The sequence below is a fragment of the Hetaerina americana genome, unplaced genomic scaffold (genome assembly GCF_022747635.1).
Source record: "Hetaerina americana unplaced genomic scaffold, ioHetAmer1.1.p SCAF_1, whole genome shotgun sequence".
Taxonomy (NCBI): Eukaryota; Metazoa; Arthropoda; class Insecta; order Odonata; family Calopterygidae; genus Hetaerina; species Hetaerina americana.
In genome coordinates, this window is record NW_027286069.1 from 93,518,853 (window position 1) to 93,545,540 (window position 26,688).

Genomic DNA, 26,688 nt, shown 5'->3' on the forward strand with positions numbered 1-26,688 from the left:
GACTCAACTGGGGAAAATTCTTTATTTTCAATTGTTAGAAAAAGACTATTGAGCTTCTCTATGAATCTTAAACTAAGCTGACATTTCTTTTGAGATTTTGTTCGAGTACATACGAGGGATTTTCACAAAGGAACATCTCTTCACTACCCACCAATCCTCACAAGAACAAGCAAGGGAAACGAGGGATAGAGAGAATTAATGACCAAAATGTAGCGATCTGCGAGGGATTTTATTCCCGCTAACCGCCGACCGTTTACTTACCGCATTCTCCTTGGGAACATGGCTGAGATTCCTCCAAAATTCGACGGCGTCTCCCTGGTTTTCTATTAGCGACACCACGTCTTCCGGTGGGGAGCACCAGAAGTCTCCATCTAGTGACTGGAAGGTGAAGGCGAAGATGTGCCAGGTGCAGGGTAAGTTGAGCAGAGAGAGGAGAAAGGTGAGGCGGAGCTGCCATTTGCCAAAGGCGCCGATGGCGTCCGTCACCGGATCGAACTCCTCTTCCTCGTCGCGGTCTCTGGGATTGTCGCCCGCCTCTTCGGCCTTAGATTTCGGCTTCTCTTCCTTGCACGTCGCATCCTTCCCGTTGCTGACGGGAGGCGGGAGCCCAGAAGCCATTGCCACGATCGCTAGACAAAATAAGACGCGAGGACGATATGTTAAACCGACGAGCGGAAGATAAAAATCATACGAGTGAAACCAAGCACTTGCGTTCCTCCCATTATACCAAATAGAGTTGGAGTTCGGATGACTAACAAATTCAGTCATTCTTCTAGTTTAAGTTATTCAGGGAATCAGCGGGAAATGGCGTGACGGATATTTTAGTCACGTGCTGATATCCACACAAAGGAATTCTCAATTAATGAGTGTTTTAGTTGTTTGAGAGTTTAAAAGCATACGCGAAATAAGTGAGAACCTGAGTTAAGAGGCCCCGGCAAGAAGACTGATATTTTTTCTACGCAATGTAAGTAGTTTGATAAAATGCTGAACATTAGGAAAATAAATAATTTTATTCTCTACATTTGCCATTAACTCAGCCTGTAATCATGACATTTCCTGTAATCCCCAAAATTTTCTTTAAAATATTCTGTACCTTTTTGCTTTCCTTTAATCCACCGTAATATACAAACTTGCAATATCTACTAGTACATCGTGTCTCTCATATAATTTCATGCAGAAAATAATTTCCTCTTCTTCCTAACCGCATTCCCATCACGCCATACGTACATGTATTCGCCGCGCCTTTTTGTAAGGTCAATCACTTTCTCCTGCAATTCCCTCTATTGAAAGCTTCCATCCAATCAGTGTAAACGCATTCATTACTCTTAAGTATCCTCCACACACTATTTGTTTTGATTTGTGTCTTCCTCACGTCATGTCAACCAGCGAAGAAAAACCTATTCAGATATGAATCGAATCATATGGAATTGCTGACTTCCTATATATGTAGACCTACGCGTCAATTTTCGGAAGTGATTGTTTGAAGGCGTTCCTCGGCTCCTCCCACTCAAATTCTAAATTTGAGTATACATCGATAATGGATTCGATGGCGATCTTTTACCTTGGAGTTGATCTGGATGGGCTTTGTCCAATGATCCATGAAGATTACTTCATTGATGCCTAAAAGTGTGTTTAGTTCAGGTTCATTTAGCTGACGATGCCAAGTTGTAATACTGATTGACATTATGCTGGGCACTTAATGCATGACAATTTTAACATATTATATAATTCAACCAAAATACGGTTTTTTTTCATGAGGAAAGCCGTCCGTCCTCGAGCTAAAATTCTCTAGAAATTTGATTCATGTGTAAAACACAAATACTTTTCATTTAGTTATTCCATTAATTTTTCAGATGGAAATAAAATGATATACCTAAACAAAGGCCAAAATATCCTAAAACAAAATGTATGGGCTATAACACAATAAGACAATAAAAGCGTAGAGAATATAATTAGACAATAGAACCATCTAGAATACAATTAGACAATAAAAAGGTAGAGAATATAATTATACAATAGTAGCATCTAGAATACAATTAGACAATAAAAGCGTAGAGAATATAATTAGACAATAGGAGCATCTACACTCTGTATAATACAATTAGACAACATAGGCATCTAGAATGCAATGAGGCAATATGATCATCTAGAATACAATTAGACAATGGAAGCATTTAGAACAACACAATTACACAAAGGAAGCGTTCGGAATCAGATTCCTCTGCGTTGCGGCATCTTTTCGCTTGAAAATCCTTCAGTACGTGGTGTCAACTCGGGGGCCCGTTACAACAATTTTCCTTTGCTCGTTTAAAACCTAGTGACTGAGAAGAAGTCATCGGGTGTATACATCTGGTCGCGGATGATAAAATAACCTCCAGATACAAAGGTTAACCAAGAAATAAGCTGGTGTACTCAATAAAGCTGGGATTAGAAACGGTTTAAACAGAGGGAGAATGAGCTCTATGGCTTAACGGTCCAAAAGTATACTTCTACATCTACATAATACCCCGCAAACCGCCACAAGGGCGTGTGGCGGGGGGTGTTAGGTCACCAGCCATACATGCACAATCGCAATCATATTACCTCCACACACACATTACTCTAATCATGCTCTCGAAAAATTTTAATCGCACGAAAGAAAGTAATTACATGCAACACTAACAAATACGTATATTGAAATCATGCTGTAGAACTGTAACAAACATGGGTATATTAAATGAAAAGAATAACATGCTGGATATCGACAAATATATAAACTACCAATTCTAATTATCTCCTACATAGAGATAACGAGTAGTGTAGCATAATGAAAAGATGCCGTGACATACGAATGGCATTAGGCTTACACTCTGCATTAGGTTATTAATATCTGGAGGAGGCAGCAGCAAGGGGTGGATACAGGATCTTTGCGAGAGGACGCAGCTATAAAAAGATTATTACCCGGAAATAAGGGAACAAGAGAATGGCAGAGAGGGCATTTAGCACAGTACTTAAAAATTGTTTGTTTATCGATCGATTCAAATTTCTCCCTGGGCATAAAGAAGACAGTTTTAATCCCTGCAAAATGACATCTATTTTTTTCCCTTTCCTTTCTTCATGGGCGGGGCCGCACATACCCTCCAATCTCCCAGCAGCAGCCTAACTTCCGATGAATGAAGGCGTCATTTCTATTTCATGCAAGTGGACGTACGTTACTAAGGCCAATTTCGGAGTTTTTAACCCCCCCCCCCTTGAAAGGATCAGCAATTCCCCATCGTATTAATTGTCGGCGCTATCATTAATATATCAAACAAGAACATTTTTCAAAGTAAAATGCACATTAAAGTTTGATTTGGGCGTTTTTCACAACGATCCCTTCAATTACGTACTTCAAGTAAACAGTTCACTGCCTAGAAAACAACTTGTTTTTTTGTAATTCAATTGGCATTTGAATACATAATACAGTAAAATGGAATGTATATTTCGGAAATATTTTAATAAAATTACAAATATTTGAATAATTCAGAACCTTTCATGATCATTTATATGCCATGTTTTTTGGTTATTAGGGATAATTAAAATCCTTTTTCATAAAAATCGTTGAAATGATACAATAATAGTAAACCTTGCATTAGATTCCTTCTGAACACACTTCCCCACCCGCATCCTCACACACCTGTAAGAAAACGTCATGAAATGGCACGCTCGCCTCGCCTGTAAGACCGCATATAAGAACAGCCCTAATACCCATTTCACTAGATGGGCGGCAAACATATTTGAACGACGAGAACACTGCGCTGTGAAAGGCAACGGGATATCAGTATATTGATCATATGATGAGGAGCATCTCCGAAATTTTCAATTTTATTGATTTGATGAGAGACATGATGAAATCCTATCGAGTAAACTGCTACTCCGGGAGTTTAACTTGTCCATTAATTGGCCTACCGGCGGAGACGGTTCGAGAAAGCTCCGGAGCCAATTTAGCACGCCAATTTATGACTGTGACTTAGAATTCCACGCCAATTATGACGTGTACACATTTAGACAAACCTTCAAGCAAAATCGCGAAGAAAAGATCTACGCATCTAAGAAAATTTGTAAACAAAGACATGAAGACAAAACAAAGACTTGATAATGCAGCCGTTCAAACAAATACGAGTAATTTCACTAATCAAAAATCATTCAACGTGATTCGAAACCGGATTCCGAGATTTCTGACCGAAAGCATTCGTGAGATAAGCTAGTGAGGCGTCCTTTTACACTGTGAACGTATAATGATGATTTCGGCTGAGTGAACTTGCTAGTACTTTTTCAGGTGACACCGCTAATAATATTGTTGCAATATGCGAAGCAGTCGTGCAATTCAAATCCCTTTAACTGACTCCGATGATATCACGATAGTTATTTAAAATATTCAGGAGGAAGAAAGTTTTATTATCTAAGAATTTGAATCTAAAATAACCAGAAAATATCATACATTAATTACCGAAGAGAAAGAGGGAGGGAAAAGAGAAAGAAGATATTCACCTGAAATCTGAGACTAAAGAATCAATAAAGAGTAATTGGCAGGTAGAAAGATAAAAGGGAAGGCAACTAAATCAGCCATTGCTGCAAGCAATTGGGAGATTACAACACTATATTTATATAAGATAGCAAAATATACAAATTGAAGGAAATTATCACAGGAAATCATGCTTCATGGATGTAGTACTGGTCCCACTCGAAGAGAGGAGACAGCAAAAAATTCTAAAAAAATTAGAAAGGGCAAAAATATTTAAAAGGCTCGAATTTAGCTAAGTAATAGGAAAGGCTAAAGAGTAAAGGGCTAAGAAACTATTCGAAGTATTTCAATCTTTCCCAATAAAAGTTGAAGCCTCACTTACATGAAGGTAGCTGGCAATAAAGATCGAGGTGATAACCTTGAAACTCTTACACTTACTTAAGAGAAGCAGGTAATGGGAAAAGAATTTGGAAATACTTTTTTGGAAATACTCGAAGACCGGACATAATGAAATACTCGAACAAATTTTACTCTCCCTCTAGTAACACCTGATATCATTGATTTGAAATGCAGAATGAAGCCAAGGAAGAATTACGACGAGAAAATTACGGAAAATATCAGTGTATGAATTAATAATAAAGTGAGAGACTATCGAGAGAATTTACTAGTTTGTAAGGCTGGTACAAATCAACTCCAAGATTGGTACCCTGAAATGCCCTCATACTATATTTACGACCATTGACAATATTTATGTAGCAAAATTATTTTCTTTTTATTTTTAGTTCACATGATCCAATTTATTTTGTAACCAAACTTAAAAACTCATATACTTGTGCATATACTTAAAAGATCATATACTTGTGCATTCATATTCATATTCCTGCTAATACGTAGTTCGGAGACAACGAAAGCCATTAGTTTGAGGGAGAAAGATAATGTGAGGAAGTTTTGAAGGACACCACCAAAATACACTCGTTTGAGTTCTATCGCCCAAGGGAGCGCGTGCGCCAGCGTGATAACGTATGCCGATATTCGGTTCTCATCAGTCATGAGGCGAGGTTAAAATGCCAAACAGAAATACTCATGATGAACAGCAACCAATCATTAAATTTTTAAATTCGAAGACGTGTTCACTATTGTAACCAGTACGCCGGGGGAAAGAAAAAAGGATATTGTCATGCACGACTTTCTCTTCCATAAGCCTGCAGATTAAACTCTGGATTTTTAATAAGTTAATTTTCACTATTCTCATGGAAATTGGTACGATAAAAAAATGACGAGTATAAATGGTTAATTCCCTTTTTGATAGTTAATTAACTGTTTAATGTAACAGCGCAAGTTAAAGAGCACCGTTTTCATATAAAAAATAGATAGTGGGAAGAATCGCCGAATCGTAAAGAGAGTTCATTTTTATCTGCTGTTGTCTCCCTTCCTGAAATATTCGCGTGAAAAAAATGGAGGGCGTACTCCACGACATGTGCTTTGTTATCAGGTTTATCAACAGTGGGAAATTGGGTTCGGAGTGGAATGAATAGCAAAGCACACATATAGTCACGCAGAAATGCCAACATTGTTATTGCCGTTTGCGACGTGCGCAATGTAATCAACAACGATTTTGGAAAGGGGACCAAGGCCAGTTGGACGCCGAGGGAACTTCATTTTTTTTGCCGGACTGTTTACCAATCGCACGGGGTCCATAAGGCGTGGGCGCCGAAATGCTAACATAGGATCGACGATCCGTGATTGGGAGGAAGGGTTGAAAATAGATTTATGTTTTTGCTCGGTGGAGGTTGGTGGTGGCTTGGTGGTGCCAGACCGCATCGGCCCGCTTAACGAAACCAATGGAAGACCCTCGAGGCATTCATTCGCGACCGAGTACATTTTAGCCCTGTTACTATCATGAATGGGCAATAAAAACCTTACATACACGAAAACTTGAAGTTTAATGTTCGAACTCTCTTTGATAAAAGCTTTCACTCACATCTGACGACGACATACCGGTGTATATACTTGTAATGGCCAGGAAATATACTAGATAGGTATTTACAATCAACACAAATTTTAAATCGCAGCATAGTTGAAAAATCTATTCTATATTTGTACTTAGTACCGGCCTAATATTGATTGATTGGGTCTATCTATTTATCTTAATGCATCCTACTTCGTTTATTCCGATCTGTATTGCTCAAGAATAAAAAAAATGCCAGCCGGTTTGAGAACTTTTCGGTCTACTAGATTGACGTTGATTCGCACGTTTTCACCAGGTTGCTGTTGCTCCAGGATCCTCCTGCGTATCATTTCAAATGATGCGAAGCAGGGTGGTCGACCTGAATTTCCGTGGTGAAATTTTGATGCTAAAAACATTTTGCAACCTATTCTTATTATACCAAAAAAGTAATTTTTAAGTAAAATATTTAAATTTTGAACTACTGCAAAAATAATACACAATTAGACACTTTTAGGCAAAACACATGAGGGAGTCCACAGCACTCCATCCGGTTCGCGAACCAAGGTCGTATCATGTCACACGGCGAGTACCGGAAGCTTTATATGTTGTTGAGCTATGCAAGAAAATTCGGTGTGATTTGACGCCATTTGTTTCCCATTATTTCTATTTTCGGTACGTCAAAATGTTTTATTCCGCCTCCTTTGGGTTCGAGAAAACGCACAAACTAAGTTATCCCAGATTATACTAGGCATGGCTTTGTGTAATTCACACGCTGGCCATCTTTTGAGCAAAATATTCGCTTATCATTATGATGCGTTTTGCGGGTTGCTATTTCAATAAAAAGTTTTTAGCATTTCTTTTAAAAATCATGTACACTGTTATAATATGAATAGAGTATTTTCTAAGTCAGGATTTCTTTTGCGCAGTAATAGCTACTACTCCATAAGGTCCAAATTTTCATCGAGATTCCATGACTCGTCAATAATATTTTGTTGAACATCGTCCAAGCATTTTTGTCTATCATATGACTTGTAAAATTAGACGCATAAAGGTCGGCCTATGTTTTTCTTACTTTCATCTCATAATCTTATAGAATTGTAGATTTGTATCGTAGTAAAGTACGCAGCATAAAATCTTGACCCGCGTCAAAATGTAAAAAATACTGCATATTGTCTTCAATCGTCATCTTCGGAAAAATTTGAGATGATGTCTTAAAGTTATATCTCTTTCTATTACAATAGTTGCTGTATTGCAATTAACCCTCGCACAACGGCTTGAAGATTTCTAATAAATGGCTAACTAATTTAATTCCCGAGACCATGTTAGGTTTCTTGAAATATTTTTTCGAATGAGAAAATAGAAACGATCACTGGAGATATATGTGCTGCGCCTTCAGAGATAATTGCGAACAACGAATGCAACTCCAGAAAGACATTTGTAACACAAAATCCATGCCCAAGGCGAGATTAAAGCAAAAGCAACAAAACTAAGCCCAGCCAAACGTCAACAATGTCACTCTCTCCGTGATATGAAAATAAACCGTGAAGGAATAACATGTTTATTACCTCCTTGCGTCAGCGCGGAATAATTTTTACTGCAAACTCTTTTTAAGTTCGCTCGTCACTAAAAACGCTACTCTTAACGGAGAATATGAGTATCATTTTTTCGATATTTCCAAGTTTAATACTATATCCAACTGGGTTAGTGCAGAAGGTAACACTATCAGAAACTAACCCAAGTCCCGCCTCAAGCTGGGGCGTTGTAAACAAGTTCAATGGACGCGTGGAAACCAAAATCAACTGATAGGGAAACTGGATGAAACACCAACGCTCAAAAGCTTCCATAAAATTAAAAAAAATACAATTGACCGCACCATAGCGAAATCTACGGGCTTGGTACACTATTAGCGATTCTCTCAGCAATGTTAATGGTATGGGTTCACCTGAAAATCTATCCATTGCCGATCGTGGAACTATGGTTGAAATTATTGTTGAAATATGCACAAAAGTAGACAAATTCAAAAAGAAAATAGTATGGAGTAATTAGAAGCAGTGCCATGATCTAGGCAAAGTGTGTAAGCAGTAAAAACAACTCGGCCATCAGTGATCATTAGTGGGTGGCATTATTGAATATTACGTGGTCTGACGGGTGTCATTTCACATTGCAGAGCTAAAACATATTACGCTTTCCAAGTTTTCAGCCGAATTCAAACAAACGCTTATAAAAACATATCATGCAATTAAAATGTTTTTTTTGTCAATGCTTAATACTTAATATTTGAGCTATGTTTGCCATTACATTTATTGAAAGATTTTCAAAATCGTATATTCAAGTTTAATTAAAGATTAAGAGTGAATGGGATAGGCAGAAGAAACATTCTTAACTCTCAATATTTGATCTTGAATATATATTTACATATTCATCTATGATATTCGATTTGTGGATGCTTTACGAGTCATGCTTCTACTGCCTGTTATTCTGTCCTGGGTTTCCATAGCTGTATCCATAATCGTGAAAGCGAAACACGGGTATTCACGGGTATTATCTTTTGGCGAGTTTTCCCGATTGGAAAAATAACTTCGCGAAGGAGGTGATTCCACAATCGGGAAATTCACGCGGTACGCTTTCGTTAGCACATTGATGGCGTGGATATAGTCTTTGTGTAATGCTCAATTTTTAGAAATTACGATTTTCTGCTCCTCTTAATAACCACAAGACCAGAAATTTCTCAATTGTTGCCAACCCCAGGTGAGGTAATCCCCAGTAAATATAAGATTTAAATGGATAAATATGGGTTTTGTTTTCACTTACCTCCACCGGCGCAGGGGTCGTAGTTTGTGACCATGGACCCACGTTAAGGCCAACTCGTGTCAGTCGAGCATTCGAAAGCGAGAGATTCACAGTGGTAAAAAAAATTGGATCAAAATTGAAGTATGTACATATTAAAATTTTTCTCATTTAATTTGACTCGCTATATCCTGAGCTAAAACATGACTGTTATTGGCAGGATTTTGGTCATGTACTTGGACAAACGGTTGTAACATGTTTTAATTTAGCAATTCAAGGTTAAAAAAGTACTGCTATCTGTATGGGATATGCGTTATTTTTTTGAATCTGATGTTGAAGCATGGTTGGTGTGCACAAGCAAATATTTATTTTTGGCCACATCAAAGTCCAAAAACAGTCTCGTGTGTAAACATGAATTGCAGAAACAAATCTCTCTTCCTAGAGCTCATCCGGGTTTTCAGTTACTAGAAAATTCTTCTAGCAGTAACTGAAGAGGTTTCCACCAGCAATACGGTTCAGGGACTACAATGGTGATAGGATGAGCATCATTAGGTATCTTCTCTTCGTAGAAAGTTACAAAGCACTCTTCAGCATCTTTCGACGACGACAAATAATTCTGAAGAGGTCTATTAACGATAATGTTGTCAAGTGGATCATATATCTTAATCTCTGAATACTACCTAATTATTAATTTTCTTTTAACGAAATAATTGAGTTTAATAAAATTGCTAAGCTTTTATAGCACCAATCTAATTCCATATAAAAAACGATTCTCGTATTACGATACGAATCAATTTTACGTATCGCTCATGTACCTAGCAGATAAAATTTAAAATCCAGATAAATGACACGTCGAGCTTCGTATTGGGAATGCGTGGATTTATTCGTTCTGGATCTTCATATACCATAGCTGAAGGTTGAAGTGGACCCTGGAGTTTAAAATAATCTTTCGAGTTTTCTCAAAGCTTTTGAAAAGGGCAATCAATGATTAATTTTCTCGCTTCTGACATTTTTATCACCTTACAGCGTATTAAAGATGGTTAGAAATGAAAAGGTTAAAGGTATTTATGGGACAATCTTCACTACTGCATTCTTCACAACTTTAATCAAGAGTAAGATATGTTTCAAAATCAACCGCAGTGTCAAGCAAGGCTTTTAGATACGGAATTATTCAAATTATTAACGCTACTACGCCGAAAAAGCAGAAATTAGCAGAAGTTTAAATTTGAGACTGCTTAGTGCACGAAGAAATGAGGCCTGGGATTTCACTTGGACTTAAATATGCATTGATCATTGTATCTTTATCTATCGGGAGAAGATGAAATTCCACAGTTATACTTCGTCTTAAGGCATAAAAAAGAAAAATAAATACAGTCGACCCCAAAGTGTCTACGCATTATTTATGACTGGGTTGTTTACTAGAGGTTGGGGGGGGGGGAGGATTGAGCCAGTTTCAAAGTTACTAATCCGCTGGTGAAGCACTCGTTTTTTTGAATTCATTTCTTGAAATTTCTCAAGGTTATCAATTGATAATTTACAATGTGTTACAATTCACGCGAGGCTGACAACCGACAGCGGTGTGAATACACAATGAGTTTATAGTGTTTCAGTATCACTGGAATTGAACACTATTCCTATAAATGCATAATCTGCATCATACTTGAAAAGCCACAGTCGAGGTCGTGTGGCAGAGAGTGTTAGGTCACTACCCTTTGAAGTAATTTTTGAATAATTCATGGAATTCGGTAAGAACAATTTGTTTTAACTTATCTGTCGTACTGTCTTGGACTCAAATTATTATTAGCAGTTGCCCACCGGCCTAGGGTAGGTTTTTGATAGACCATGGCAATACACCTTGCACTCTTAATCCCTAACTAATATGACGAAAACATCCTTTAAACCCAGACTACATATAAAAATAACTCAGTCTTTAGCTCTTGCATACTTTCTGTTCCCATAATATCATCCATAATTCATATATCTTTTCCTCCGTGTATCTCGCTTACCCAGCATTTTTCTCTCTTTTACCGTCTTCAGCATTCCATCGCTTTTCGGTATCTCCTTCATCCTCTTGCCTGCCTCCTCGGAAATTGTCTCATCATTCGCCTTTCTTCGTGTATCATGTCTAAAACTTCATCGTTTGTGTATATTTCAGTCCATTTGACTTTCCCCATTCCTTTCCAAAACCACATCCTGAAGGTTTCTAGTATACACTTCTCCTCTTGCCTCAACATCTTTGTTTCTATCTAAAACTAAGCTCCATATAAGAGTTTGTACTAGTATATTCTTTATATATAGTATTTGCTTAAGGTGCCTGTCATAAATTCCCATCTCTTAGTAAAAGCATCTTTACGAAACGAAATTCTTCTTTTAGTCTTTGATACTTTGCACACCTTCTTCTAAAACAATCCCTAAACACGTGAACTGTTCGAGTCCATGTCAAACGACTGTAATTGCGCGAAGGAAAAATTATTAATTGGCTCTGTAGTCAATTTTTGCCGCCTCATCTACCAATGCAATGACGCGATAGGATTTTTTCTTCTAGTTCCACTTTGAACTTGAATGATTGGTACTTGGAAACCTATAACCTTCGCCTGTCTAGTGTCTCCCAACCGATTGTGAGTTCGTCGCAACATCGTGAGATGTGGGAAAACGCAAATAGGTATTCCGTAAGGATCCTGTTTCAGAAAAATCATTGGGTAAAGAAGTTCTGACTGTGAGTACGGTGTTAGTAAAATCATAAATATAATAAAATAGGAGGAATTAATTGGTCAGTTGTACTAATAAATCGTTAAAACTTAAATGGACAACTAATCATGCATTGGATTGACTCATGACAGAGAGAATATTAATTGAGGTATTGAAATCGCCATGGATTGGCTTTTCTAACTTCCAAGACCACCAGTAAGATTCAATAAGGAATATCCTTAAGTTGCAACGGGATGCCATTAAAAAAGAGTTAACACACTTTTCTGGCAAAATTTGATTACCGAGGTATGCTGGGTGAGTAGCGTAAGTTTACGTAGTAGTCACATTCCTTGGTATCGTACATTGTACATCTGGTTTTCAGTCAAATCTACCTACTTGTGCAATTGCTCTAGTTTTGTTCTAGTGCTCTAGACTCACACATGCGAAACGTCATTACGGGCACTGGGAGGGACTGAATATGTCACCATGTCATATCGAAGTAGAAGCCCATAAATTAAAGCAGATTATACGAAATCATCAAGCCATTTCAAACTCATTCGAGAAGAGTCCTACTTGTGGTTCTCCCATTTAGAACAAGCCCTAGAATCAATTTTTTCCAGATACTCCTAATTTTTCCACATTAGCAATTACGCGTTAAGACGAGCAAATTGGCATAATAACTGTCCTAAATTCACGAATGAAAATCGGCTGACGAATCATTTTCATTTAGGCTGAATACGAAATGTTACTCGATTTCCATTCGTCAATTTGGGACTGTCTCGAAGCCAATTTGAACGTTTCAATACGCGCACTATAAAAAATACTCGAAAGAATATATTAATTGTTCACTGCCAATAAATATGGGTCTTCAGGAAATTTACTGCGTTGCCTTGAACTTGTTAACTGAGGAAAGGTTAAAAACCGTGTGCGATCCTCTAATGAATTAGCATGCTTACAGCGTGGGAAAGGGATGCGTTCGGCATCGCGAAGCTACTTAAAAATTGTTCAAGGCCATCAGTTTCTCTTGACCGATATCTCTTTCATCGACGGGTAGTTGTTGTCGGCTTCTTTAGGCCAGGACCTTTTTTTAATCAATTTGCGTGCACTAAAGGGATAACATGAGTTTCCAATTTTGGTAAAATACTATTACGACAAATAATTACTATATATTGTGACTTAAAGCCGAGGGAAGGAAAATGTTTTTATAGTTGATAATTGTGTAGGTCAGTTTCAATGCTATTAATGTATTTATATCTATGGATGTTGCGTGTATTCATAGCGATAACAGTAATTTGCTGTAATTGTATTTTGAATGCTCAGGGGATTATTTGGTGCAGTTTTCCTCAAGAATGCTGATGCCTGTGAGTGGAAGTGACTAGATGCAAAGACATTGAATTCCCATTTGCTTTTTATTGTTTACTTCTTTAACCGCCGCCCCGATACCATTTCAGGAAAATAACTCAATAGCTGTAAAATTAAACAGTTAATAAAAAATAAATTTAAAATTTACATTTTTGAGGAAAGAACTCTTAGCAGTTAAGTGCTTTATTACAGACAGCTTATAATTAGAGTTAGATTCTGGTTTGACCCTAAATGTATGACACAACACCTTAAACTTGTTAACCACTTTTTACACGACAGCTGGGCTGACTCCTTTTTTCCTTCAGCTGGCCATGATTTCGCTTCTACTTCACAACATCTTCACTCTTATTCTCTCTCTTCCCTACTTATCTAACATTATTCCTTTCATCGCAATCCTCAACATAGAACTATATCGCAATCATGAATCCATTCACTTTTTGTCTTCACTTCGAATTTCCTCAAAAAATATATAATCTCTCCCAACAATACACATCACATTTCAACAACTTCCATCTACCCTCATCTATTTTCCTCAAAGCTAAGACTTCATAAAAAACATCGGTACAACCTTATCACAGTTTGTCTACTCTATTCTTTAGTTGGGGTACATGAGCATGCCATCAATCCTCTTTTTTGTATATTTTACTGAGACAACGGAATTCTTTTCCTAATGATCTCAATTTTTTTCTTCAATTGATCCGCAATATCGCCCAAATAAGTAAAAATCTAAGATCTGTTTTTACTTCACTTAAACTGGATAACTTAAAAATGTTTTTACTTAAGACTTAATCGTTCTTCAGAATGTTAATACCTCACAAAGATCCTTTGATGACCTCAAACATGTCTGCAATCCCTTGACCGACTAACTTCATCATACGAAAATCTTGTCGATATGATCAACTCCGGGCTTGCTTTCATTTCTATTCCCAACCGTCCAGGAGCCTATCTCACAATTTTCTCAGCGTATGGGTTTCATAGGGCGACCGATAACGTACAGCCCTGTCTCCCCCCCACCACTCCCTCGCAATCTCTCCCTCAACCGATTCTCTTACTTGTGTTGTATGATTGATGTTAAGGTTATAAATAAATCGTGCAAGGATGTCCAGTGTGTAGAGTTTTGAACTACTGACCGGAGCCGGGTTTGATTCCCGGAATCCCTACTACCCTGATGTGTTAATTTGACACATCGTTAAGATTAGTATGAGGTGATCTATTCCGACACCTACATGTATCAAACGGACCTTCGGGTTGATAACTGTGGTTTTTGGTGGTATTATTCTTTTCTGCTCACATAATGCCCAGTGACTTCATTAACTTTCTCCACTCCTTTGACTGCCTTCTTGAAATTGACGAACCAAAAAAAAAAAAACAAAACTCCCTTGGGATTCTATTATATTTTTTGCTGACACTCTCACTATTACTGTAAGGTAATCTCCCCTCATCTTTTCAAACTCAAGCTGATCTTCGCCTTAGGGGCTTTGACCCTCTATAACCTTTTGCTGATAATAAACCAAAAAATGGTGAGTCTATAGCCCCTTTATTCTACTGATTTAGTATTTTTCGAGAGAGACTTTGAAATGACCAAGTGAAGTCTAATGGCCAACTAATTCCTCGTAATTTTGACTAATGAGTAAAAAAAGACGCTCCATTCCATATTCATCCAAATAATTGATTAAGTTTTCGTCGATGTATTTCTCCCCTAATGCCGTTTTCGCAATCATTTTCAATGGAGAGTTATCTGTTTCTCTTTTTAGCATTCCAGGGCGAAAGCAGCACCTTCCAAGTATCATTTTTCCCTTGCACATTGAAGCGTGCTGGCCTCTTTTCCTTATTTTTCTCCACTCTTCATCCTTTCCTATCCATCCCCTATGGCGCAAATGACCTTAGCTGTCGGTCGCCTCCCCTCAAAACTACTACTATATTATTACAAGTGAAAGGATATTTAATTCTTATTAACGGTGTCTTAGTAACATATACGTTAGGTTTACTTGGTTGAAGAAGCTAGCTATCTACAAACATATTAACCGTCAATCTCCAACATTGGTGTAGTAAACAGCAGTCATGATGCATAAATACTTGTCTACTTTGGTCATAAATTGGTGGCAACTGCAACTGCACCCTATCGTGATCTATATTACCTTTATATAAGGCTGCGCAATTTATATTTTAAATTGTTCAACCTTAAAACCAAATATAATTACCGTGACGAGTATTTATGAAAAAAATATTCGATTGACAATTAAGTAACGCAAAAATGTGATCAGTGCGAGGAAATGCATTAATAGATTTTCCGCGAAAACATTAGGAAATTGGATATATTTAAGAAGTAGAAAAATACCTTTAAGACTTCATGCGAGTCTAAATTCTTTTTACCCCAAAGAAAAGAAATAAATTGAAATTTGGGCTGCATGGCTGCATAAATGTGTCACCTTAAACAGTTAATAAATTATCAAGCGATATCCCAAATAAAGTTACGATAAAATATACATTTACACCTCCCGTTAATTTATTAACGGCTCGAAATTCAAATATGAGAGATCACGTATAATCTTCAGCAAAAATATGATTAAAAGGGTCTCCTCATTGTTTAAAAACAAAAATAAAAAAAATCGAAGGTGGTTTTGGTAAATTCTAGATACGAAAGACACGTATCAATAAACTCGTAAGGTGCATCTGATATTTACAAGATTCTTATATTGTGCAACTGATAACTATTTATCGATAAAATTAACTGGTTGATAGAGATTCCAAACAGCCTTCCGCGTCCTGAGAGAACAACCTTGATCATTAGTACACGTATTTAGGATGATGGGAAGTTTTTAAAACACTGAATTGAAATTTTTATAGCTTTGAAATCGAGTTTCCAGTTTTCAAGTGAAATACACAATTAAAATTTCACACTTTTAAACACAAATTTGCCACTGCCTTTCAGTCAGATTTGCCAAACAATTTATTTATATTAAAGAAACTACTTTGGGTGGTTAGGAACATTCAACACAATCGTTATTTACTGCTTCACTCTAAGAACTACGGATCATTTATGATAAATTTGGGGAAAGTTAGTTAGAAATAATAAAACACTACGCTATCCGAATGCTTGACAAAAAGTTCAACCACAATGCCTCTCGCCTAGACTTCGAGCCATCGAAACAATCGGTTGAGATTAAAATGGAATTGTTTATCAGAAACATCCTCCTACTGTTATTTAAGATTGATTTCTGGAGTGCCATGCGAGTGGACTCATCCATTCGTCTGAGACGAGTGAGATGCTTACATGTCTCCACGATCCGTACCGCCAAGCTTCCCTCAATCACGCGTGGAGGCCGCGCCTCTCCAGTCTGACTGACTGATAGATCGCGCGCGCCGCTGTTTTTGCCTGCATTTCGATGAATTTTTCCGTTGTCTCGCTGCATGTACCTCCGCATCCCCGTTCGACACGGGGCGTATAACCTTCATCCCACCGCAATGCGATGACGATGCGAGCGTAGACCGGAAAAAATGGGATTATGCATGCGGGTGAGTGTGCGCCGGCTGCGTGAGCTCCCGCTGATCTGTCCGACGCGAGGGGCCGGAAGATCGAAGTAGACACGGCCGCCGCACGGTAATGGCTCGAGGGGGAAACAAAAGTTTATACAGACGACCACGGCGAACATGATTTAATTTTTCGACTCATGCGTTTCCAGTGAAAACGCGACGACTGTAGCCATATTTCACACCTCCTGGTCTTTGTCTCAGAGACATGATCGGAGTTCGGGAAAACTCGTGTCCCTCTTCTGACGAGTACAACGGTATTCTTTTTGTACGGTTAACTATCGGGCAAAAATCTCAAAAATAGACTCCAAGGGAATCATTACCTCAACTTTTCGATCTATAGGTCTCGTGAAAAGGAGTTTTATTGTCAAGTTCGTACCTCTCGGAGGGTCGATGTGTAGGTCAGTGTTGGTGTTTGAAATTTGACAGAAATTGACACGTTTTTTAACTTCGATTCCTATCGGACGATAAGTCCAATAATGAATGATGGAGATTCACACTACCGATAGGGAGGCCCGTCTCATCCATCATCCACCGAAAGCAAACCGGCTTGGTGAGTAAGCAGTTGCGTTACGAGCCATTCTATAATTATAACTTCATGGTTAACTATATACAACGACCATAAATGAGGAAAATGTCACAATTAGAAAAAATATTTTCCACCCACGAGAGTAAATGATTCTCGATTACTCTTTCTTTTGGATAATTTCCAGATCCTCCCCTCTTAGGAGCAGTGGTCGTTATGAAAGTCGAGAGACTTCCTTCAGTCACTAGTCTTGGACAGATGGGTAAAAGACAAAATGGGACAGATAATCCCAGTGTAGTCATCAGCTTACTTTCAATTAAAGGCTCCAAGGGGACCAAGATTAACTTCCCATTCGAAGGACGGATGCAGCGAGTATATCCGACAACCAAGAACAGGTTTCGAAACAAGAGCCATTCACCTCCCTCCAGACTTGGAATCATGGCTCACTGACTGGTGGGGAACCAGTGCTTTGTCAAAAGATCCAATTCGATCGAAACTGGCAGGCATCCGTCAGCGGCGCGGCGGCAGTAAAAGCATTTCCAACCGTTAGTCGGACGGATCCTTATCCGAGAACGATCCTCCCGAGCGCGACACCGCTCGCCGTGTGCCTCGCGGCAACTCCCGTGGAGGGCGACTCGACGTCCCGGCCCGCGAACTGGCCCGACCTCCCGTTGGCGAAACGTGGTTCGCCCTCAGAAGATGAGAACTCACCCTTTCGTCTCCCGCGGAGTCCGTTCCTCTTCCTCTTCGCCGGCGGCTAACGACCGCTCTTGTAGAGCGGCTGACTCCTCGAAGTTCTCCGGCTTCCCACCCACTCTTCCGATCTTGCTCCTTTTAACGGACGGCCAAATACACACTCCACCCTCCCGAACACGCCCTCAGGAGGGTTGGAGCAAACCTATCCTACTTCCCGTGACCCCCCGTTAGGCACTCTTTCTTCCCTTGGTCCCCCCCTCCCCAAGGTGCGCTGCAGGGCACCGGCGAACTCGAGTCGTGGGCAGCGCACAGACAAACAAACAAGCGAGAAATGGATGAGAACGAAAAAAAAAAACGCTCAGTGGGTTTGCGCCGCTCCTCTCGCGGCCCGCAAGCCTTCTTCCTTCGTCGTCCTCGGCCCTGGGTCGCCTCTGCCGCCGGCGTCGCTCTAAACACGCTGCCCTTTGTCTCAAAAGCAGCGTAAAGAATTGCGGCTCTCCTGCGTCGGAGGCGGCTACGGATGGTGTTTCGTCCGCGGCGATCGCGGGCGCTTTCGCGATTGCCGGCGCGGGTGGAGAGATTGATGGCGGGGGGGGGGGGGGTGCGGGTGTGGGGGCGGGAGGAGGAGGAAGGAGAGATCGGGGGAGGAGGGAGTACTGGCGGGGGGGGGGAGAGGACGGAGGGATGGAGAAAGGGGAGGCGAAGGGAAGCGAGGGGGAAGGGTTCCCAGGGAATAAAGGGATGTGAGGATGGAGGAGCGGGAAAGGGATATGCATACTACGAAAGGCGTTCGTGAAAAGCACTGACGGGAAGGGGGCGGGCACAAAAGGCAAAGGGGGACCCTGTGTTTTGTGTGTGTGTGTGCGCGCGCGCGCGAGCCCGTATGTGTGTGTGTGTGTGTGTTTATGCGTGTATCGGATGGACGGCGTGGGACGGGGGCTAGTGATTAGGCAGGGCTGCGATTTGACGGGCGAAAATCCCCATTGTGAGCGCATGTAAGGATGTTGCGCGACCTTGCCATGCTTCAAGCTACCTTTCGGCGTGTCGCGCCAGCCACTTGTCGCATTTTACTCAAATGCCTGTGTGTGTGGTGCGTGGAAGTTGAGTTGTCTTTTTTCGGCTGTAAATGATTCATGCGGTATCTGTTTCTCGTCATCGACGAGGAAGGGCTGCGAGAACAGAACGAGTGGTGAATATCAATCGGCAATAGCGAAGGGTTGCTATATGATGGCCTGCTTTACGCGCTGGCTTGTTTGGTTTATGAAGGTTATGCTTTCATTAGTTTGCAGCGGCGTGAATTATTGCCTCATTCAGTACACCTTAAAAGTATGCAGTATATTTTCTCCATACTTAGGGAGGTTATTAGAAATATTATGAAAAATTTAGTCCATTATGAAAAATTCATGTTCTTAGTAAACTGCTTCATGCAATAACTCTGAAATTCTCCTTTCCACTTCCCTCTCAACTGTTACTGTCGTCCACGTGGATTAAACTGATGAAATACCTGCACAAGTGTGAAACTATCTCATGTCGCCGAGAATAATATGGCGAAATTGTTTTGTTTGAAGAAAGAACGGTTGTTATATTGCGTGAGAAATGACTTCATACCTTCTCTATTGCTACCATAAATCTTGGCAATGAATTTTGAGTGGAGAGATGACATTTTATCTCCGTAGTAAATTGTATGTTGATATGATGGGGCTTATTTTGACTAGGAGAATTTATTTAGGGTAAAATTTGTTGAATTGATTGTGCATCGATTAGCTAGCTGGAAATAATATGTGCCTACGCTTTCCATGTTACTCATTCATTTTGCAAGATCTTTCGAACTAGGGAAATTAGATGGTGGGAACATTTGGCCTATTTCACTCGATTTCAATGGAGTTAAAATATTTTTTAGTAGGAATGACATCCTACGATCTAAAATTATGCTTAATGAACTTTTTTTATCGAATTTTCAATATTAATGAATATATGTATTGACCACAGGTAGACTGGCATGCTAGCATAGGATTTAATTAATGGGAAACAATGACAACAACAAAACAGCGTCAACATCATTAGATGTTATTTCTTTTGGCCTTCGCTCAAAGTAAAAATCTTGTTTTCGCTTGAAACTTAAGAATTTTACCTGCAAAAAAATGAATTTTAAATAACATCCAGGTTGTATGAATCAACAGTTTTCCGCGCCCTGTAGGAATCCCCCAGGATAACCCCTGAGGTTCCTTGGGGGTTATCCTGGGGGTGATAACAATAAAACTTACACCTATTAACTCATCTTTAATCTAAAGAGAGTTTTACTTGACTACTGCATATAAATACATCTTACAAATTACCTCTTATTTCTTTGTATCATTCAACTCTTTCGAGACAATATTTCGCCCTTCCAAGCCACAGCGCAATTCGTGATATTTCATTTTTTTTAGGTTTTGTTCGGTGAAATAGAAAGAATTGCTTAAATTTATAATGGATTACCCTCTAAAATACTAAAAATTGCGTAAAAAATCTCCATTGGTAGTTTTAGAATTGAATTGAATTTTAAAATGAGACGCGGAACATTTAAATTAAGGCCAGAGCTCATGGCACGCCCACTTGGCGAAATAATTTCCTCTGGCTGGTCCCTTCGTGATTAATAACGGATATGACAGTGAGATGAGCTTCAGTTAGAAGGAAAATGTGGATGTTTTGAATTTTTATGTGGTGAGTATGAATGAAAAAAAACAAAGATTTTGTTTTGGCTGATTCCAGAACTGTAACGACTGCTTCAACAAAATCGTTTTATTTTTTTAATTGTGCAACAAGTACTTCATTCTGCTGAAATATGAGGGAAAAACTTGACTCGTAATTATATTTGAAATTGATTTCCATGAAACTAGTGGTGCATATGGCCTTTTAAATTTAATATTCGTTACTTTTTCTTCTTTTAGAGCAAGTTTTGATGACAAGGCAGTGGGTCGTCTGGCATTGTAAAGAGGAATATGTATACTTACTACAAACTTATATATATATATATATATATATATATATATATATATATGCATATACTGCATAAATTGTCATACTGGCATGCTCCAATTTGTGCAAATTCATTATGTAAATACAATGAATTTGTAATTTTTCTCGGCAATTTATCCCTATAACGCGTTTCGATGCAAACAAAACTGTCTATAGAGTATATACAAAATGCCACCTTGTAAGTTAGTATCGTTCGGTCATTTTTTACGCACTAGTTCAGAGGTAGCCGAGTGTTTGCACAAATGAAGCAATAAGCATATCTTGTGACGCTCTTATATTCAGGGATTGCGAAAATTGTCGCAACTTCGTCCTGTTTTTTCAGTGATTTCAGTCATCCTGTCCCTTTCTTAACCGATACAAGAATCTTTTCAGACATTAATATCACTCCGCTTTTACGCATCGGCTGTGATGCTATTTCATCAAATTATTTGAAATAGAATGATCCCACCTATTAGGCGTGGCATTATGTTTAATTGTTTCCACATACTCTACTGTGTAACACACAACTACTTACGAAACCGTTTTTTGCTTGAGAAACGCGCATAGCTATGTTACAGTCAATGAATACTTGGGATATTCCGTATAATCTTGAAAACTGTTTTTATAGAACATTGATGCAATAATCCCGCAAATTATTACCTTCAGTTTTATTACGTTAGTTCGGAGACCCCGGAAAGTAATATATACAAAACATATGGTCGTTATTCAGTCATTCTGATAACTCCAGTTCCACTCTGTCCACCCTGATGCTATTTATCAAAGGAGCGTGGAAGCATAAATGGATTGCTCTAATCTTCATTTCTGCTATGCGTCTGCGAGGAAATTATTTGTAGCGGATATACCTCTCCTGGGATATACCGATATGCCAAGCAAGATTTTTCACTCGGGGGTGATAGTTTTTCGGAGAAATTACTAACGTTTTCACAGTAGCTTAAAACTACAAACGCTTCTATAACGATTATATCACATTATTTAATTTTCATGAGCCTGAAAAATAAATGTTTTAAACACCCCTCCTCAAGTTCTGTACATGCATTAATCGATAAGGGTTTCGCGTCAGAGTCACACTCTTCTCGGTGCGAAAAAGTTCCCTCGAAATACGTGACATTTTCCCCATATTTCTGGAGTTGGACTTCGGTACCACGATGCCTAATTTTTCTCTGTTATCGTGTGTCATTCTAAATGTACCATCAAAAAGGAAAAATGAGGTCTAGCCCTCCGACCGCATCATTTTAATGGCGATGCTCCCGAGAGTCAGTCTCACCTGAGGTCTAGGTCATTAGTCTTGTTGCATCTCGCGCCGTCGCGCTCATCCCGGGCGTGAATTTTCCCGTCCGTATTCCTAAAATCAATCATTCATTCTGCTCGCGTTCAGTAGCCAGCCTCGTTATTTTTATCATCTCTCGAAAAACTGAATTAAATTAGTATTTTAATCGAAACAAAAATAATCAATTTTGAAAACGTGGCCTATTCCATTAAACAATTTAATAGTTAATACGGAAAAAGACCTAATAGCAATTGGCCAGCGAATTGATAAGGTCAACTTTAGTGACCTTTAAACATTATATATATTTTATTCACGTAAACTCTAGAATTTACGAAACCGAAGTTATTCATTAAATTAAAAATCAATTGGATCACAATTGGAAATGCATATTTAACTCTTGCTTTAGAAACAATGACTTCGGTGCAGTGAAAGATGATTTCCTGAAGGGTAGATTAATTTTGATGGTAACATTTTTACGCAGGAAATAAATGCGAGTGTTTTTTGTTTTGCTGAATCTTCCTTGAGAACTAGAGCTAACCCTTAGTTCAAATTCATTCTGATGCATTATAATTACCAAAATATATATTAATAATTACACATTCAGCTACGCGGAAATTACAAATCCTTATAGAACCCTACACAACTGTTATTTTGTCTTATTGTTTGTAGCAGAGATCCCGAGATAATACAAATTATGCAACGATATTTAAATGTTGTAAAAAGCATTAAGTTTATTATTTTATTTAAAAGACTTATTGACAACAGATTATTCCACTTCTGTTTATCCCGAGTTATTTATTTTACTCTTTCAAATTTGGAGTAATTTTTACTAATCCATCCCAATTACCTTATTAACTTCAGACTTTAGCTATGCTTCAAATTCTTCTCACAGCTCGATATATATATATATATATATATATATATATATATATATATATATATATATATATATATATATCAGCATTTGAATGCTTCTTACACACTATTCGTCCACATGGTCTCTTATCGAAAAAGTTCATTTAAATAATACGCCTCGCTTTAGCTGTATTTTCCTTGCACTTAAAAATATTTTCTCTTTGGTTTCGGTAGTCGTATTAGAGTTAGGAATTTCCTATCGAATTATTATTCCCACATCCGAGGGTAACGCTTTTCTGCTGCCACTATAATGAACGACTGTATTAAATAGTGAAACCACGGCTAATACCTATTGTTATTTGCACATATAGTTATATTCATATTATATGCGTGATTAAAATTAATAAATCACCCTTATATGACGTTCCCAGCATTGCATGTGGTAATGATAAAGTGTAAAACACAGTATATTGGACCTCTAACTCGTACTTACTCCTGCTCCCTTTTGTATGTCTGCAATGGGTGCGTTCTGGCTGGCTGGTGAATTTACACCATGTTACATAAGCTGCGGATATCTGAATCAGCGTATGCTGGGCCCGGCGGTTAATGGCTTAGTGGTCATTTAAAGAATTATGCAAAAACTGAGAAAAGTATCAAAATCAAAATTTACAGTAGTGTGAGAGTATCAATGAATTCCGGTTCGATGTCCAAATTAATTCATTCATTTTGTGTCCCGCTCGAAATATTTCCGTGGGCGGTTTTGTCGTTATTTTCAATCGATCCAACTAAAATCAAAAATAAATATTATAATCAAACTCTCGGTCTCAATAAATTTGTAATCGACATTAGAATTTTATCAAATACAACAGTTAGGGTTATTCCATAATAGGCGCTCTTAAGGTTACGGTAAAAAAATTCTAACTCCTTCAATTCCCTGTCTAAGTTTGCACATGGAATGGTATGAATCCCTACTACTTTTAATATTTTGTTGTTCCTTAAAACAAAAATAAAAACAACTTTGGGAAATATTCAGAAAATCCTTATTTCATGAAAAACAACGCATGGACGAATTAATAGAAAATGACGCCATATCAATAAAAATAGTCATTGAAAATATATTTCGCTCTTTCTATGCATAGGGATTCTATCCAAAAAGTTACAACTGAAAGCGTTTGGTTTTCATTAAATAGCCATAAGGATTGCCTTTACATGTAACCAAACACTGGTCCAACTAAAGCTTCTGTAACAGGGCATACTGTCGTGTTATTTGACGAGGAGACCGGAGTCTGTAATTTGCCTACGGTTCCAACTAGGTTGGGAAACATGTTTTTTTCCTTTCTTGGAATGGCACATTGCTCGTTCATTTCTCTCGGACTCGATGAGTGGTCTATAATTATTAAAACTGGTTTACAGAGGAATTTGAGCTGTGAAGAATGATCTGGTATTTTCCCGGCGAATAATGTTTTCCAAGATTATTCGGGTCTCCCACCGGGTCCACGTTCGTAGGTTTGCCGACGTTTCGATGCCCTGAGCCGTCCATCGTCTTCAGGGCATGAAGACGATGGACGACTCGGCCATCGAAACGTCGGCAAACCTACGAACGTGGACCCGGTGGGAGACCCGAATAATCTTGGAGAATTTGAGCTGATTTCGTAGAAATGAAACGATAATTATCTGTGGGCAGACATAGAGAAGGAACGGACAACCAGAGAGCAACTGAGAAGTACTCGTACAGTTATCATCCTTGAGTATTAAAAATAAATATCTAAGAATAACCTACAGGGTACAAGTACGACTACGAACGTGGTTTCACCCCTTAGAAATGAAAACGGATTTTTTTAATATGGCAGCAATTACATCATTTTGAGACTGTCACAGTCGCCTGGAGTCGCTCACTAAATGGTGGAGAAAGGTACGAGCCCAAAAAAGTCGCGAAAGCGGCAAAATCGAAAGCTGATTTAGCATCATGATCCTCTTGCAATAGTCGACGATCATCGTAAAAAACATTTTAGAACCTCTTCTCCGAGAAATATTATTATGAAGTTACCTGAAGAAGCATGACTTTGTCATATAAGGCTCTTAAGGATCATAATGATCTTCATGGCTCATTTCATGCGAGATCTATGACGGTTTAAGTATTGTTTCATAATTTTGTTATCTAGCAGATTTATGAATCAAGTGCTTTAATTAATCTCTTAAATGCGATGCGGAAACTATGATGAAAACTGTGTAGTCTGATGAAAAAAGGGGTTATTTGTCTCGAGGAAATTGTAGTCTTTAACGCAGTGTAGTGAGAACAAAGATGAGGGAATCGTGTACCATCTTCATATGGTCATATTACCTGATCACTTAAGGATAATGAAAGCTAAATTGCCACCAAGGCCTGTGGTGAAGAATTTAAAATAGAATCACAAAATATGCTGACATACTACATTGGAAATTGTATTGACTTCTGAAACATGAAAACAAATTAGAAACCTTAGTTTGTATCAAATAATTGTGTGAGTAATAGAGAATAATCGCAATGTACATTCATTGAACAATGATCGATTTTTTTTCCATTGCATATCATTTACATTTAAATGGACGGGAAGGACATCAAATTCACGGCAGGATGAGGAAAATGCTGCTCAATATCGGTGTCCTAACGTTTTGATTACGCTTGGGGCGAAATGGTTTTTTTTTGAACGAGTTGAAAAACAAGCTCAGTGGCGAGTTACGCTCATTGAGGAACAATTTTGCTTCCGTGGATATCTCCTCGAGATTCATGAACAATAATGAAAAATTATCTACAGTTGCACGCAAACAAACATATCGCTGAAAGACAACTGAAATTGATTCCAAGGTGACTCCACTACAACAACGTGTTCAAAACATTCATCTTAAACTTTTCTCTGCTCTTTGGTTTACATTTTTGTTAACCAAAGAGCAGAGAATGACTCAATTGTGATGACTATCATATCATTAGACTCTAAGCAATCAAGTGTAAAGCTTTTGGTACATAGCCTAATTTAAATGAGAGGATTGGAAATATCGAGAATGACTTGCCTATCATAGTTATTGGCAGTAAAACTCTAACAGGAAAAAAGTACGTCAAAATTTGGTAATAATGCTTTGTGCTAATAATTTCACAGTTTGAAATACGAAATTCCGCACTAATTTAAGCGGTCATAATATTTTTTAGTTACAAAAATGGAATTACTAGTCTTTAAAGGGAATTAAAATTATGGCTACTTGAGTACACACAGTGAAAATGTATGAAGGCATGGCTTAGTGATTGAGGCTTGCAAATATAGATAGTCTCATCCCTTTCAAAGCTCTGTGAAGGCAGACATGTCGTTAATGCTTTTTTCCATGCTATGTAAAGAAAATGATTTAAAGGCACCGCAGTGCACTTTGTGGAACGGATGAAACGGCGAGTCAGGTTTTCGTGCCTCGGAGGGATTTGCCATCCGCTTGAAATCCATTAACCTCAATGAGGTGCTCTATAGAATTGTTTGATCCAAACTTAGGTCTGCCTTTGGTCATTC

General features: G+C 38.5%; 1 protein-coding gene across 3 annotated transcripts in view; it reads right to left on the minus strand.

Annotated features, from left to right (window-relative positions):
- The window catches only part of LOC139694982 (organic cation transporter protein-like), a 155,413-nt gene that overhangs the window by 23,715 nt on the left and 105,010 nt on the right, over nucleotides 1-26,688 (minus strand). For 2 of the 3 annotated variants that reach the window (XR_011702253.1, XM_071593548.1), the window contains exon 2: nucleotides 262-629. Coding sequence is in view for 1 of the 3 variants with exons in the window: in XM_071593548.1 (XP_071449649.1) it covers nucleotides 262-629 (368 nt within the window). In the remaining 2 variants the exon portion in view is untranslated. Of the gene's footprint in view, nucleotides 1-261; nucleotides 630-18,036; nucleotides 18,563-26,688 lie in introns of those variants that run through there. The other variant, XR_011702256.1, reaches the window with a different exon arrangement.